Source organism: Mercenaria mercenaria, chromosome 12 (assembly GCF_021730395.1).
Source record: "Mercenaria mercenaria strain notata chromosome 12, MADL_Memer_1, whole genome shotgun sequence".
Lineage (NCBI taxonomy): Eukaryota > Metazoa > Mollusca > Bivalvia > Venerida > Veneridae > Mercenaria > Mercenaria mercenaria.
Genome location: NC_069372.1, coordinates 67,179,407 through 67,194,472, shown reverse-complemented (window position 1 = coordinate 67,194,472; position 15,066 = coordinate 67,179,407). Strand labels below are relative to the sequence as shown.

At 34.6% G+C, this 15,066-nt stretch overlaps 1 protein-coding gene across 1 annotated transcript in view; it reads right to left on the bottom strand.

Moving 5' to 3' along the window:
• Positions 1-1,627: 1,627 nt before the first annotated feature.
• Positions 1,628-15,066, bottom strand: part of LOC123533456 (aspartate--tRNA ligase, mitochondrial-like) — a 33,510-nt gene continuing 20,071 nt past the window's right edge. Inside the window, exons 5-18 of the mRNA XM_053520264.1 lie at positions 14,106-14,229; positions 13,711-13,757; positions 11,843-11,914; positions 10,934-11,038; positions 9,188-9,367; positions 8,015-8,122; positions 7,681-7,749; positions 6,832-6,987; positions 6,307-6,361; positions 5,716-5,796; positions 4,794-4,873; positions 2,751-2,861; positions 2,276-2,351; positions 1,628-1,849 (exon numbers count right to left, since the gene is read on the bottom strand). Of these exons, the coding sequence (XP_053376239.1) occupies positions 1,683-1,849; positions 2,276-2,351; positions 2,751-2,861; positions 4,794-4,873; positions 5,716-5,796; positions 6,307-6,361; positions 6,832-6,987; positions 7,681-7,749; positions 8,015-8,122; positions 9,188-9,367; positions 10,934-11,038; positions 11,843-11,914; positions 13,711-13,757; positions 14,106-14,229 (1,431 nt within the window). The 3' untranslated portion in view covers positions 1,628-1,682. The remainder of the gene's footprint in view (positions 1,850-2,275; positions 2,352-2,750; positions 2,862-4,793; positions 4,874-5,715; positions 5,797-6,306; positions 6,362-6,831; positions 6,988-7,680; positions 7,750-8,014; positions 8,123-9,187; positions 9,368-10,933; positions 11,039-11,842; positions 11,915-13,710; positions 13,758-14,105; positions 14,230-15,066) is intronic.

The window sequence follows — 15,066 nt, the reverse complement described above, 5'->3', positions numbered from 1 at the left end:
GATTCATGTGGGGAAGTTGGCAGTTACTTGCAGAGATTTGTACTGGTACAGAATCCAGGAACACTGGTTAGGTGAACTGCCAGTCATTACATAACTGAAATACTGTTGAAAAACGGCATTAAACCCAAAACAAACAAACAAAATAAGTCATAGTTTAGCTAATGTAAGGGAGAGTTTTAGGGGCAGTTTTCAGAGTTTCATAAACTTAAATCCTTTATATATGTATATTTGCCTATGTAAAAGGTAAGGAGTTTGGTTTAACTGAGTGAAATCTCACACAAAACAGCTGATGCAGAATAACATTCCTATAAATGTTAAGAATGTTTCTCATTGCAGAGTTGGTGCAGCCGTTTTGCGCCTGCGCGGAATTATCCATTGGAGCGCACGGCAAAATTACTCATTTTTTTGCATGTTCACACGCATTTAGAGTATCAAATGCATAATATACCGACTAGAGGTTAGGGTTAGTATCACCATGGTTACAAAATATATACATTTAAGATATTTTCTTTCAAATTTAGTTAATCCGATATGTACCGGAGTCTGTAATATATCACAGGTGCACCAACTCTGTATTTAGTCACAGCCAAATGTTAATGGCATGAGGGCTAAAGGTCCGGAGACAGCGTTCAGAATGTGACATTACCATTGGATAGTAACTGTACTTTTGAACAATGAAGTGCTGGAGTTTTAAAACTGGTCTCTAAAATATGTTTTAGGCTCATGTCAGATTTTAAGGAAATATGAGTCAGTGATGCTAACTTCAAGGCTCTGTTTGCATATTTCCAAGCAGTTCAAGGACCTCATGTTTGTTGTTACTGGGTAAAATCACAAATGAAACCTTGGGTCATATATTTTTGAGAATCATGCAGCACAGCTGTGACACAATAGGATGAACAAAAGCAAATCTACATCCCTTCTACCTTGTTGGGGTAGGGGTACAAAACTTATTAACCTTTAGCCTGCTGGCGGCAAGTGATTCTACCTTTGTGTCTGTGCAGGCTGATCATGTTCTGCACTGTTTGCTATTAAGTCAATAAATTTTCAGTGAACATCCCTTTGTTAACAAGTGGTATTACCCAAATTGAATGATAGACCAGTCCATTTTAGAAAATTAGCAGGGTAAAGGTTAAATGTGGGAATGTCTTAGTATCTGGTTTCCTACAAGATAGGATGTTTAACATGTGCATATGTCGACGCCCCAGAATAAGAAGGGCGTAAGTGTTAGTTACGCCCTTTTATGAATCATACATTTTTTTTAAACTACACATCAAGGGGCATAAGTCTGTAAAAAAATTTTTTTGGCACAAACTGCTGTGTTGACCAAATTCACCAATAATAAAAGGGCGTAAGTGAAAAGTTTTTCAGAATCCCAGTAACAGAAGGGCGTATCTGCACTTAATTGTTGTACCAGAAAAGTCCACTTGCTCCCTTAGAATTAGAAGGGCGTATCTGTCATAGACAGTTTTTTTCATTTTGCCGAAAACTATGATTTTCCACTTACGCCCTTCTAATTCTGGGGTGTCGATGTATAATGTGTTTCCTCAAGGAGAAAATTTAAGATCTAAACCTTCCAGCTTATTATTGGACAATCAGATCCATTAGGAAGAAAAAACAAGACAATGTATTCATTTAATTATTTTTAATTAAAAAAAAAAAAACTTAAATTTACATGAAACTGATTAGCTAGATTCTGGTTTAATTTGTATATGATATGAATCAAGTTCAGCCTGAGATACTGGAGCAGGGGCTTTGCTCATTGGATCTCTGCCATCTTGTGACTTCGGAAACGCAATCACATCACGTATACTTGATGCACCACAAATAATAGCAAATATTCTGTCGAGACCTGAAACAAATGATCACTATGTATAAAAGCTGCAAAATGGTTGCTTACAGAACACAATTGAAACATATGTAGGATAGTGTTCCTTTGGTATGCACTTGAATAATTATAATTTCTGTCAAGTTTAAATGCCCTTTCAAAACCTTGTTATCTATCCCACTGATTAACCAAAGGTCAGTGGTTCCACCGAAGTGTCTATCCATGCCAAAAACAATGCTTGGATGGGTACCTGGGGTCTTCTTGCACCATAAAAAATCTGGAAAGTCTCCATGACCTAAATTATGTCGGACTTAAAATCAAACACAAAACGGACAAAACTTGTTAACAACTACAGTATTGGAAGTCTACCTAATGATGAAAAACTCTAAAAATTCAGAAAATCCAAACAACCATGAAAACTGTTTTGAACATTTTTGTAAAATTACAGACCTAGAGCTATCCCTCCATGAGGTGGACATCCTGTAGTGAAAGCTTTCAATAAGTGCTCTAATTCACTAGAATCCTCCTGCAAATATAAATAAAACCAGATTTTGAACTACATGTACATGACTGAAAGAATATTACCCCCTGAATAAGGAGAAATGGGAATGTGATGGAGAAAAGATAACAAAATAATCTTAACATGGCATTTTCTGATGCATCAGGTGATCAATTTATTAAATGCCCAGATAGTGTGAACTAAATGTCTTATTTGGTTATCTCCATGTTTAACAAGATTTCACTCTCTGTTCATATTAAAGCTTCATTTTATTTTATAGGTCTTTCTGCTGACATGATCTCAATTAATGAGTTAACAGACAGCCATTTTTTTCTTGCATCACTGTGGAACTAATGTATCACTCGATTATCTAGGTACAAGTACAACATGTTTAATGAAATAATCTGATAATACTAATAAAATTACCTTCAAGACTTCTTCCAGAACATATTTTTGTACATCAGGGTTATGGATCCTGATAGAACCACCTCCAATTTCATTCCCATTTAATACAAGATCATAGTGCTGGCCTCGAACCTGAAACAAACATATTAAATAAGTTTAGTACCTATAAGTCAATGGTTTTAACCCTGTAGTTAAAATATTAAAGGCATATGATTGTGCATTTACATTTTTCCTGGCGCAGATTCAATGGTGATTCAAATAAGCTTCAAAGAAGTTTTGTTTAACTGGTGTATGGAATTTCTTGGGGTCCAGGGACATGCCCATAAAGAATTCCCACAGCCCATGAGCTGAGCGACCAACACATAAACCACTAAACTAAAATCTCCCTTAAATAAAAAAACTACTTTTACAAGCACACAGATACAACAAGACAGATGGGAGAGTTGTTCTGTACATCCCTGATAAAAGATAACCACAATATCTATTTGAATTGTCGAAGAGAATTTCAGATTCTGCAGCAGTTACAAAAATCAATACACAGTTTCAACAGCTTCTTCCAAAGTGTTGCTATTGTTGTTTTCAATCAAATGAAACCTTAAAGTGTCTTGTCTGACAGTGTCAGATTAAATACCTTAAAGGTTTCCAATCAATACAAAGATTACAAAGAAAAACATGATGGGAAACCCTTAGAAAATGTTGATCACCCAATGAATGGAAGTTATTGAAAAGCTGTCTATTTATAAGAAATGACATTACATGTTTCATTTTGCTATGCTCTGCATCTAATCCTCAGAAAAAATTAAGCAGTATGGTGTAAAGTCTAGATGTAATTTGGGACTATTCACCCTTGACTATCAAGCACTATATAAGATTTAAATTCAGCATTTTCTATATACAACAAACATGTTTAGTGATTTATAGACAGGTCACAAGAATACAACATATCTTAAAATGCAAAGAAAAGAGTTAACTCCCAGTTCATTATGCAGTATAAAAATACATTGCACTAAAAATGATGAGAAAAAATATTTATGACAATGTAAATGCGTGGCTCTGGGGCTGTGTTTTTGGTGCTCTGTGCTTCCGAGAGATCTACCCTTACCAATTATCATACATATAGTGAATATTTTATAAATAACTCAGGCCAGTGAGGGTGATATGGTATACTGTCAACCCATAGCTGTAACCATTTTCCCCCAAGTTTGACAATAATTTCGATATCACCCTCACTGGCCTATGTTATCCAGTTCATTACATTGAATTTCACATCCCGAGATATTTACCAAACTAAGCATAGACTTCAATACCAACTTGGTTTGTATCCTCTGACCACAGGCATTTGAAGCTCAATCAGTAAAAATATGCAGGGTATCTTTCTTGAGAAGATCATATTTTGTGGTATATTAAGTATGTGGGATGTGATAATGCATATATTTTTAACAGAGCTTCCAGTGCCTGTGCCCCAGCACAGGTTATAATACCTTTACAGAAAGGACTCGTTAGATAACCACTTCTGACCAACTATTTTAGATTGGTTAATATTTTCAATCATTTTATTTTCACCAATATTTGTGAATAATGGCACTTGTAAATTTAAAATATTGGTAAATATTAATCTGAATTAAGTATTAAAACACAAACACATATTACGAATTCTTTACACTAAATACAGCATAGGCAAAATGTACCCAAAGTCAAGTACTCAAAATAAGCATGAGAATGATAATAATTTGTTCTTGGTTTCTAAACTACAATTTTGTTTACTGGATACATGTACACAACTGAAAATAGTAGTCTCTCTGTAGTTTTTACAATTTAACAAAGGACCATAACTCCAAGAATTTAATCAATTGCATTTTTTATTTTTAAAAGGTTCAACCAACTTTGCTAACAAATGAATGAGGAGTTTCTAGACAGACATTGTCACAACGGCAATTCTATAGGTCTCCAAATATAGAGAGGTAGGGTGGCGGGTGTGAAGGGAAGAATGTGTTTTTCCATCAAATATTCTCCTATCCATATTTATACATGGCTCCTGACAAACTGCAGGTAGATCAGTTTTACCTTATCTGGATGTGTATGTAACATATGTCTGTCCTCCGGATGTACATCTGTAAATGGATGGTGAGCAGATTCCAGGCCTTCTGTAAAAGTGTGTAAATCATACTGATGGCTGTTACTCTAACAGTTACAAAAATTTATCAATAACAGAAATATTAAACCTTCAATAAACACAACCACTTGGGGTCAGGTCACATCCCATATCCCCTCTGCCTTTACCATTTTAAAATGGACTGAGTACAGGTGGCGATAATAAAACAAGTTTTGTTACAATTTCAGCAAATTAAAAAAAAACTCTATCAATGCTTTATCCGATATTGGAAAAAGCACCGACAGCAAAAAAGTGCAATTTTAAAACACGCTGAATAGTTATAAAGCAAGTTTTATGATTGTGCTCCGTTCGTTGCAAATTACTAGAAATATACTGTTAAATCATTCAATTATGTGGACATGAAATATCATAGTTTTGATCAAATGGATCATTTCATAGGAATACGAATTCACAGATGTCAACATCAACTGGAACTTTTCTTGTTTGTTGGGACTTATCTCTAATTTTTTGGTATGATTAAACCATGAAATCCTCAAATATTAGCCCTCTTGTCAAATGTATATAAATGATTTTGCAGTAGGCTGACAGTAACTTGGTGGGGATAAAGGTTTTAGGGGACATAGCCCAAAGTGTCAGTGTAAATAAATTACTGCCTAGAATTCCCAAGAATTACCTTTTATATTTATTTCAACACCAAATTCTTAGCCTTTCTTATCATTTATAATCTGTCAGTTTTGGCTATCAAGTGTTTTGAAGTTTGAAGAATACAAAATGAACTGTAAAGTAGATAGAAACAGTTTCTGTTATTTTATTGATTCATATTGCACAAAAAAATGTTAAGTGCTTCAAATAAAACAGCAAAATTAAATATACCTCCTTCCTCTTTTGGCAGAAACAAAGGGAAATCTACAACCCATAAAAAGTTGAAAGCATTCTTTTGTCTAATTTGAAGACCTGAAATATCAACCATCTATATCTTGTATTTATGTTGACAATTTAAAAACATACAGTAATACATAGGGTAAAAGACAAATGGCTTGACATCACAAAGGGAAGAGAAAAACTATTTATCTAGGGTTTCAAGCAATCCAAAAACTGAAAAGATAAAGGAAAGACAACCAGGGTTTGCATAAATTGCTTGAGTAACTCAAGCATTGATACTAAAGTACAGAAAAAACTTTCGAAATCTGACTGTGGCAGGAAAAGTCGTCAATTTGAAAATTTGACACGGCTGCATCAACAAAATAAGATCTTCCTGTTGAAATAAACTGAAAATACTAAAGGCCAAAAAGCACAACATTTATAGCCACTTATATAATTTTTCTTGCAATCAGTTATACATCAATGGAACACTGATGAGTAAATTTTACAATGTACTAAAATTAGAACCAAAGAACTTTGTATGTAACTTTGACTATTGCGATTACAATTTGTCCCAGAGTTACCTTCCATATTAACACTTACCAGTGCTCTCTAAATAATCTGCTAATAGCAACCTCATTTTGCCCAGGGCTTCATGCTGTAATGTTTACAAACAAATGTCACTTAAAAACAAAATCTATTTACATGATAACAAAGATAGTATTACTTTAACAGTACTGCTTGATTCCTTCCCAGTGTACTATTTAACTTATTCTCTACAAGTGAATGATAAAACTCAGACAATTATTCAATCAGATATAGTATTACCATATAGACAAAGAATGACTTCATACAAAATGCCATCTACCAACATGCCATGAGGAGCATTATCTCACTCAAGGATCAAACTAGATCTTCTTTGGTACTCTTATGCTCCATCAACTCAACTAACCTTGTAGCTTCACAGTTTTGTATGGATGAAACCGTTTATATAGGGCACCGCAAATCAACATATTAAGGAATTCATAAATGGTCATTAAATTAACTGGCAACAAGATTGGTGGTGGGTGAATCCTGCTTATAAAAACTTAAAATTCATGAACTACAAAAGTTTACTATTAAGCTTACCGGTTTAAAATGCTGTCCAGCAGCAAGTACCACAAGGTCACCAGACTGAAGGTCAAGGTCACTGGTAATAATATCCTTGACCTCTGACCTTAGATGTTTAGCAATAGGTGACTGCCAAGCTCTATCCTCTGTTATTCGAATAGGAATAAGGACAGTCTGAAACAAAAATGATGAAATCATTTAATTTAAGGGCAAAGTAAGTTTGGCAAGCAAACATTTATTACAATACTCAGTTCAATTGATAAAATGTAATTATAAAACTGCAATGCTTTACAGCATCTTTAAGTCTACAAAATCATGTCAAGAACAAAAGGGTCATATACTGCATGCAAGAGTTTCACAGCTCAAACAGGTAAAACAAGTAACATTTCTGCTAAATTAATTTGTAATCTGGCATTGGTAACATTTTGTAACCGTTTTACACAAATCTAAAGATCAAAACAAAATGCAAAAACCTCATCGGCAATGCTGTATTCAACCTGAGTGGATTTTGCAAGGCCTGGATCCATGAGGTGCTTGTGTCCAAGTGTGATGGGGATAGGAAATATCCACAAGAGCCTAATACATCACTGCCGGTCAAGGTTCTGCTCTAAAGACCTTTTTATTACATACAAAACCTACTTCTAGTGCTATATCAGCCAAAATTGACAATAATTTTAGAAAAATAAGGCTTGAGACACTTAGGGAAATGTGATTTTTTTTTATGCAAGGAACATCGAGATGCCATAATTATGTCACAATATCAACAATGCAATATCTTTCTGCATCCAATGGGAGTTGAATACAGGACTTTGTATTTGCTAGTGAAATACAGGCTATATTCAGACTGAAAATTCATAGGTTTAATACCTGTGTATCATTTAAAGCATTCAATGCAACTGACTTCAGATCTTCAAGTTTCTTCTTGGAAATGTGTCTCTGAAAATATCTAGAAACTTTGTACATTGTTAAAAATTTAAATACCAGTAAAATTGTGCTTATTACTAGACAGCAGGATAAATTCTCTGCATAGCAACATTTTTGGAGACTTTTAGCTGTTAAGGGTGACTTTACTAAGAAAGTTGTGTAACAGGAAGAAAATATCTGTATAATGAAGTCTTTGCTCTTCTATCTTATTAGGTAATGAAGTTTTCCTGACCACTACAATATATCATTTGGAACTGAAAAAAGACTTTACTAATACCTGTTTATCCTGTATTTTTATAGCCACTACCGAGCCATTTCCTGTCTGTAACTGACTGTCAATCACCTGAATACCACAGTCTAGACATCTAGAGGTAATATCTTGTATCTGAAAGTAGAAGGTGAAGTTTCCACTTTATACAGGGAAGAGTGACATCACCCTCTGGTGGCCATGTTTTTTCGATAAATCTGAATAATTTAAATGGACAGATGGACAATGTCACCACTGTATTCCTACGCCTTTGACGAGGGATAATAACATTGATATCATACAACATTTAAAAGAAGTCCAAGTGTGGTAATAAACTTTTATAATTTTCAAATTATCAATTTTGAATTGTCATCAAAAACGATTTTAGTGGGCATTTTCCATTTTGAAATATTTTTGACACCAATATACTAGAAAAAAATTGTTTGGCTTAATTTTTTTTTTGATGGATTGCTACGGAACTTTCAGGATATTTTAGTTACCATATAACAACAACTTGTAAACTTTCTAAAACAATATTCGGCGATATATGACCATTTTGTGTTGATTCACCATAAAACTCAACTCACTCACTCACTTTAAAACAATTTTAAATTGGAATTCTTAAAAGCATTCTAAAATTAAAAGAAGGTACTATACTACTATCTACCTTTAGATGATGCATAGTTTATTCTGGATCTTAAAAAATAAAGCTGCAAGTTCACCAAAAAACCCTGTTACAGACTAGGTGGATCAAACACTGCAACATACATTCCAGCACATTTCATAAAAATATGCTTGTCTCTGTTAAAATACGCTTACGCTAGAATGATGTCACGTTAGCGTGCGGTGACATCCAAGATTTTGTTGCGATAAAGAAGGAGCACTACTATATTTTATCTACTGTTTTAGATTAAAGGCATATTAGAATTAAATAATTTATAGCAAAACTGCGTTTTAACACTATTTATACACTTGGGCAGTAATACGTCATACAAATAATTTCATGAGGGCTATGCCCTCCTAAAATTATTATGCCCAACGTATAACCGCTGATCGTGCATAAATAGTGTTAAAGCACTCTTTTGCTATAAATTATTTCTTAAATGAAATATGAAGACCATTTCCATCAAAGACAGCCAGACATATTTCCTTGCACATAATAGGTAAATACAGGACCTATAATACCAGTCTTCTACCACCTACCTTCATATCAAACCTTGTGTCAGGTTTATCTGAACCATAAAGTCTCAAAGCTTGATCGTATGTTAGGTGAGGGAAAGGGGTGTCTATCCCTGACTGATCTTCTGGCCAACTATACACCATCAAATCTTCTATCAACTTTATAACACCCTCTCGGTTCACAAATGACATCTCTATGTCTAACTGAAAAAGAGAAAATAAACTGAAAGGTGATGCTGTAACAGTGTTTTAAATAAGCAATTTCTTTACAGTCTATAGCATTTTCATGCTCATTTAAAATTTTCGTTTTTTCTGAACAGAGCGACTGAGACAACTGATCTCTGTCATATCTGCAAGTCTAGTGGTACTATAAAGCAGGGTGATAAACAGATCTAATTCTAACAGATAAGTTTCAAAACAAGTAGTCCTAGTCCAAACTGGCTGTGAACTGATCTTGTCAAACTGTCGAGTTATTTAACAATAAAGCATATACAGTGGAACCTTCTGAACTGAACAGATGCCAGACTAGAGTTCAAGTTTGGTTTGGAGCAGTCTTCAGAAAGGTTCCAGTTAGATGATGTTTTGTCAGTGCACTACATAGCACAGAACTGTTTTAATGACTGTCTGAAAATCTTACAAATCTGAACTTCTGATCTATTCTGTTACTTCGTCAAATAACCTTGAGTTTTAAGGACATATGCTACAATGTACAGCAATTTGATCTAATAATGATAAAGGTAAAGTGTCAAATGTCTGATTGCTATAAAGACTGGTATGATTTCAACGGTAACTTACATGAACTGTTTTAAGAATTCTCTAGAAAATAAAAGTTATTACATTCCATCTGAAATTGCTCTGTCCTCTATGTCATTGTTCTCTATCTTAACAATAATAAATTAACTTATTCAAAGGGCATTTTAACTTATCATATACATATATATATGTATGGTATATCTAATATTTATCTTTTATTTGTTTACTGTTATCAGTTCTAAGAAATTCTTGTTTACAAGCTATGATTGACATACTGTCAAATTCTTTGAGTATCGAGAAAGCTATGACAGACTGTTTGATTTTGAAGGTTCTACAGTATTCAAAGGTCAGTTTTGTAAAGTACTACAGTACATCATGAAAGTTTATGGAGGTTTATCTGAATGCCTACTTTATATATCGGTCAGTTTAGAGGAGTTCTACCGAACTGGTCCTGTGTTCACAAACATTTTCAGTCTCAGCCCAGTTTGATAATGAAAATTTATTTATATCTAAATAACATGTTTTAAAACTTAATTTAAAGTTAATAGCTATTTTCAAATGACTTTCCAGTACTGATGCTCAGTTTCAGTTGGAATTAGGTCTTGAAGTTTTAGTAAAATTGATATCAAAATATCAAACTCAAACTCAGCTGAGACCGAAATATGTTTTGTGAACACGGGGCCAGAATGTATGTTTTTGGAGGTTCTACTGTATAGTGGTATCAGTTAGAGAAGGCTCTACTTCTTTTACACAAGGATCAGTTTATGGAAATTTTACTGTACTAAAGGGTTGGATTAGCGGGGAGCTACAGTACAGAAGAGTCATTTTATGGAGGTTCTACTACATAAAAGGGTCAGATAAGGGAAATACTACAGTACAGAAAGGTTAGTTTATGGAGGTTCTACTGTATAAAATTGTCAGAGTAGATGCTACTGTTAAAAGGGTCGGTAAAGGAAATTTTATTGTGCAGATTCTACTGTACAGAGTGGTAAGTTAAGGGATGTTCTACTAATTAACCTGTGTAAATTCTGGCTGTCTGTCAGGTTTTGCTCCTTCATCCCTGTAACATCTAGCGATCTGAAAATACCTGTCTATACCACCAACCATCAACAGTTGCTTGAACTGAAAATACATAAACCTATACAGAGAGCAACAAAAATAAAAAACAGGCAACTAAAATGTTATACTATGTAAAGACCTTTACAACAGTATTGAATAATCATGAGTTATGTGCCATTTTTTTTGGTTTCTTTTGTTTAATGTAACACTTGGCCAATTCAATTCATATGGTGACTTTCCTGCTTCTATCAGTGAAGGAGAACCTTAAATGACCCTCTAGACAACTGGACTCCAACAAGGCCCTGGACAGCTTCCTTACAGAAAAGATTTCTACATACAAATAGGGGCTCTGATCCCACAGCTGTGGGTATAATGATTTCAAGTCTGTAACTTTTACAACTCAGCCAGCAGCTCCAGTTATGTGCAAACTGTGATCTTTACAGCAACTGGTAGACATAAAGTGCAGAACTAGTCTCAACGCTCCTACTGTAAATACTTTTAATTTCACTGGCATGAAATTTTGTACTTTGAGGTTTTGTTAAAAACAGTTACATTGTAGCGATTTGAATCTGTACATTTCAATTTCTGAAAATAGAATGAATGGCAATTTTACCTGTTTCTTAGGATTCAGTTATATGGACTGACAGAGCAATAAATTAAGGAAAATTGGTCTTTCATAAATAATTTCCAACACAATCATAATCATATAGCAACTTCCTAGGTTTGATGGTGGAGGAAGATCTCAGGTGCGCATCTGTACATTATTTCATCACATGGCACGTGGGTAGAACCACCAACCTTCCACTGTATTTTTTATTCAATGTCATGTAGACCATTAAACTAAACTTTTTATTCATTTAAACAAACCTGTTGTGGTGACTGTGGTAGACTGTAGAATTTTCCTCGCTGACCACTTGGTACTATAAACTCCTTAGCTCCCTAAAACAAAATAAATATAAAACCATCCAGAGTTATATCATGAAATCTGCAACAATGCTATAATGTTGATAGATAGGTATCTTTATGATGATCCTGATATCATAAAGACACACATTCTGCCCAAGTTTCAAATAAATAAGGGAAAAAATGGACTCTGGCACATCATCAAAGGTTTCTTATGATTTGATCTAGTGACCTAGATTCTAACCCCAGATGATCCAGTTTTGAACTTGTCCTATACTTCAGAATGACAAACATTCTGACTAGGATTCATAAAGATTAGATAGAAAATTTGGCAGAGTGTTAAAAAGTTTGTTTTTTTCTATTATCTGACCATGTGTCCTCATTACTGAGCCTATAATATAGGCTCAGTAATGAGGACACATGGTCAAATAATATATGACCAAGTTTTGAATTTGATTTGGATTTTATAAAATACAATCTAACAAGATTTCATTTAGATCACGTAGAAGATAAGGCCTCTACAGTGTTTACAATGTTTTTCCATTATATGACCTTGTTTTCAACCCCACATTACCAGTTTTGAACTGCTAAACATTTTATAGAGGCAAACATTCTGACCAAGTTTTATTTAGATGTGAACCTCTATGGTGTCCATTGTAAAAAATCGAATGAAGCACAATTGATAATGATGACGGACAATGGATACCAGAGTACCACAAAAGCTCAGCTTAAGGACTTGTGAACAATGAATTTGTAGATTTAACTATTTCTTAGTTACGTCAACCAGTTTTGGTCAATAGTAGCCCTTCGTCAAGATATGGGAACTTTTAACAGATCTGTGAAAATTTGTCCATACAGTTGTGGCATTTGTTACTATTTACAGTAATAATTGAGCTGCACCATGAGAAAACCAACATAGTGCATTTGCGACCAGCATGGATCCAGACCAGCCTGCGAATCTGCGCAGTCTGGTCAGGATCCATGTTGTTCGCTAACTGTTTCTCTAATTGCAATAGGCTTTGAAAGCGAACAGCATAGATCCTGACCAGATTGCGCAGATGCGCAGGCTGGTCTGGATCTATGCTAATCGCAAATGCACTATGTTGGTTTTCTCATGGTGTGGCTCATATGTTATTATTTTTGGAAAATAGATGGCATTCTACCAAAACTTAAGGATGTGTTCCACTACTGTTCTAGAGTAAGAGTTAAAATCTGAATATTTAGTTAGTATTTGTATTAAAATCCCATAAATGCAGTGTACTTTGATGGTAAGTTATTCATGTAGCTATGCATCATGTATTCATTTACACATACAGTCTCAGACAGTACTTGTGGATTACTGATTGTTATTACTTCACTCATTTTATGTCAAGAATCTTCTTAGACCTTGAAATTACATGTATCTTTAGCCTGCTAAATTTCTAAAATGGACTGGTCCTTTACTTGGCAATACCATTTATTATTTGAAAGTGTTCAATGAAAATTTACTAACTGAATAGTGAACAGTGCAGACCATGATCAGCCTGCACATCTGACCTTGGTCTGCACTGGTCACAAAGGCAAAATCACCTGCTGCCAGCAGGCTAAAGGTTAAGGATCCTTTTCTTTCTGTGTTTAAAGTCTTATCAATACATCAATGTAAAAGCAATATTTGCCAGTTGATAAATCAATGTAAGATTTTCAATCAATGAAGCCCTTCTTTTTGAATCATGCTGCAGTTAAAAGTTCAATTGCTGAAAGGACCCGCAGTCAAACTGACAATACAACACCTATCGGTATATGTTCCTCCCCTTGAGTGATATAAATATAAAAAGTAATAATAATAAACTTACTCCCGGGGTTCTCCTAAAGAGTGTAGGTGTTTCAACATCAACAAATTCTGAAATGTTTACAATATTGTTGTAATTATGTAATAAACATATATTCTGACATAAATGACCTATGAAATATAAAGGCAGCAAGTCAAAAATTCCCCCCCCCCCCCCCCCCCCCCACAAAAAATTTCCATGAAAACCTTTCCAGTCTCAATGTCACTCCTCAAGTGGTGCTAAGACATCCTATAGTTTGAAAGTTGCAGCCATTACCAGTATATACTTTCTGACTAAGAGTCTGAAAACGAAAATGTTGACAGATAGACGGATGGACATCGCCATTCTGTAATACATCCATTTTTTTATAAACCGCTCATAAAAACCTGTTTGATTCTTGTATAATACAAATAACATACCATGTTCATTTGCAAGAAACTCTCTAATTTTCATAATCATCTTGGAACGTAGTCTGAGATTTCGCTGCATCTGTTTGTTTCGGATGTCCATATACCTGTACTCCATTCTAATATTCTCATTTACCTGTTGCCAGAGACAGTTATATAAACAATTCATAATATACATTTTGTACATGAATTTAACATAATTTATAACCATACATGTTAACATAGCTGCAGTTCACAGTCAGACGGAACATGATTTCAAGTAGATGTGTGTCAATTTGAACCTGTTGCCCTCACTCCTGTCACTGTATGCATATTTTTGGCAAGGTCAAGGACCAGAAGTCTGGTCTTGCTGTGTGAAATCCTGGTTAAAACACCAGGTGCACAACTCAACATGTATGCTGAAAAAAAAATCCTGTGAGCTTTGATGACTCTTGGTCAAATACTGAGATATGCACAACACAAAGTCGGATGGATAGAAGAATGGACAGACGTACTGACCAGGGCAAATCATAAAAACTCTTGGAACTTCCTTCTCCACAAAGTATATGACTGTTGCCCCAATGTTTCAGAAGTACACTACATGATGACTGAACTCTCAACTGTTAGGTTAGCTACTTGGTTTGTGCACTCCCTGCGGAATTACATGGCCTGACAATAATGTAACGAAACATCTTCGGTGCATCAATGGTGAAGTATTTTCATGCATGACTGTGTGAAAATCTTTCATTTACTGAGTTTTCACAGTGTAAGACTAATCCACGCAGAGATATGCATAAATAAGAGACATGGAAAGTTAACCTTCCTGCATCAATCTAAGGAATGGACATAAGGGTCGTTTCATTTTCATTTGGGCCTAAAAAGAATCAGCTGTGTTTATAACTTTTGGCACTGTTTTTGTTTTGTTTTCAAAGAGGAATTCATTCTGTGATAACACATCTGTGCAGGGAAGACATTTTACTATGTAATGGAAGCT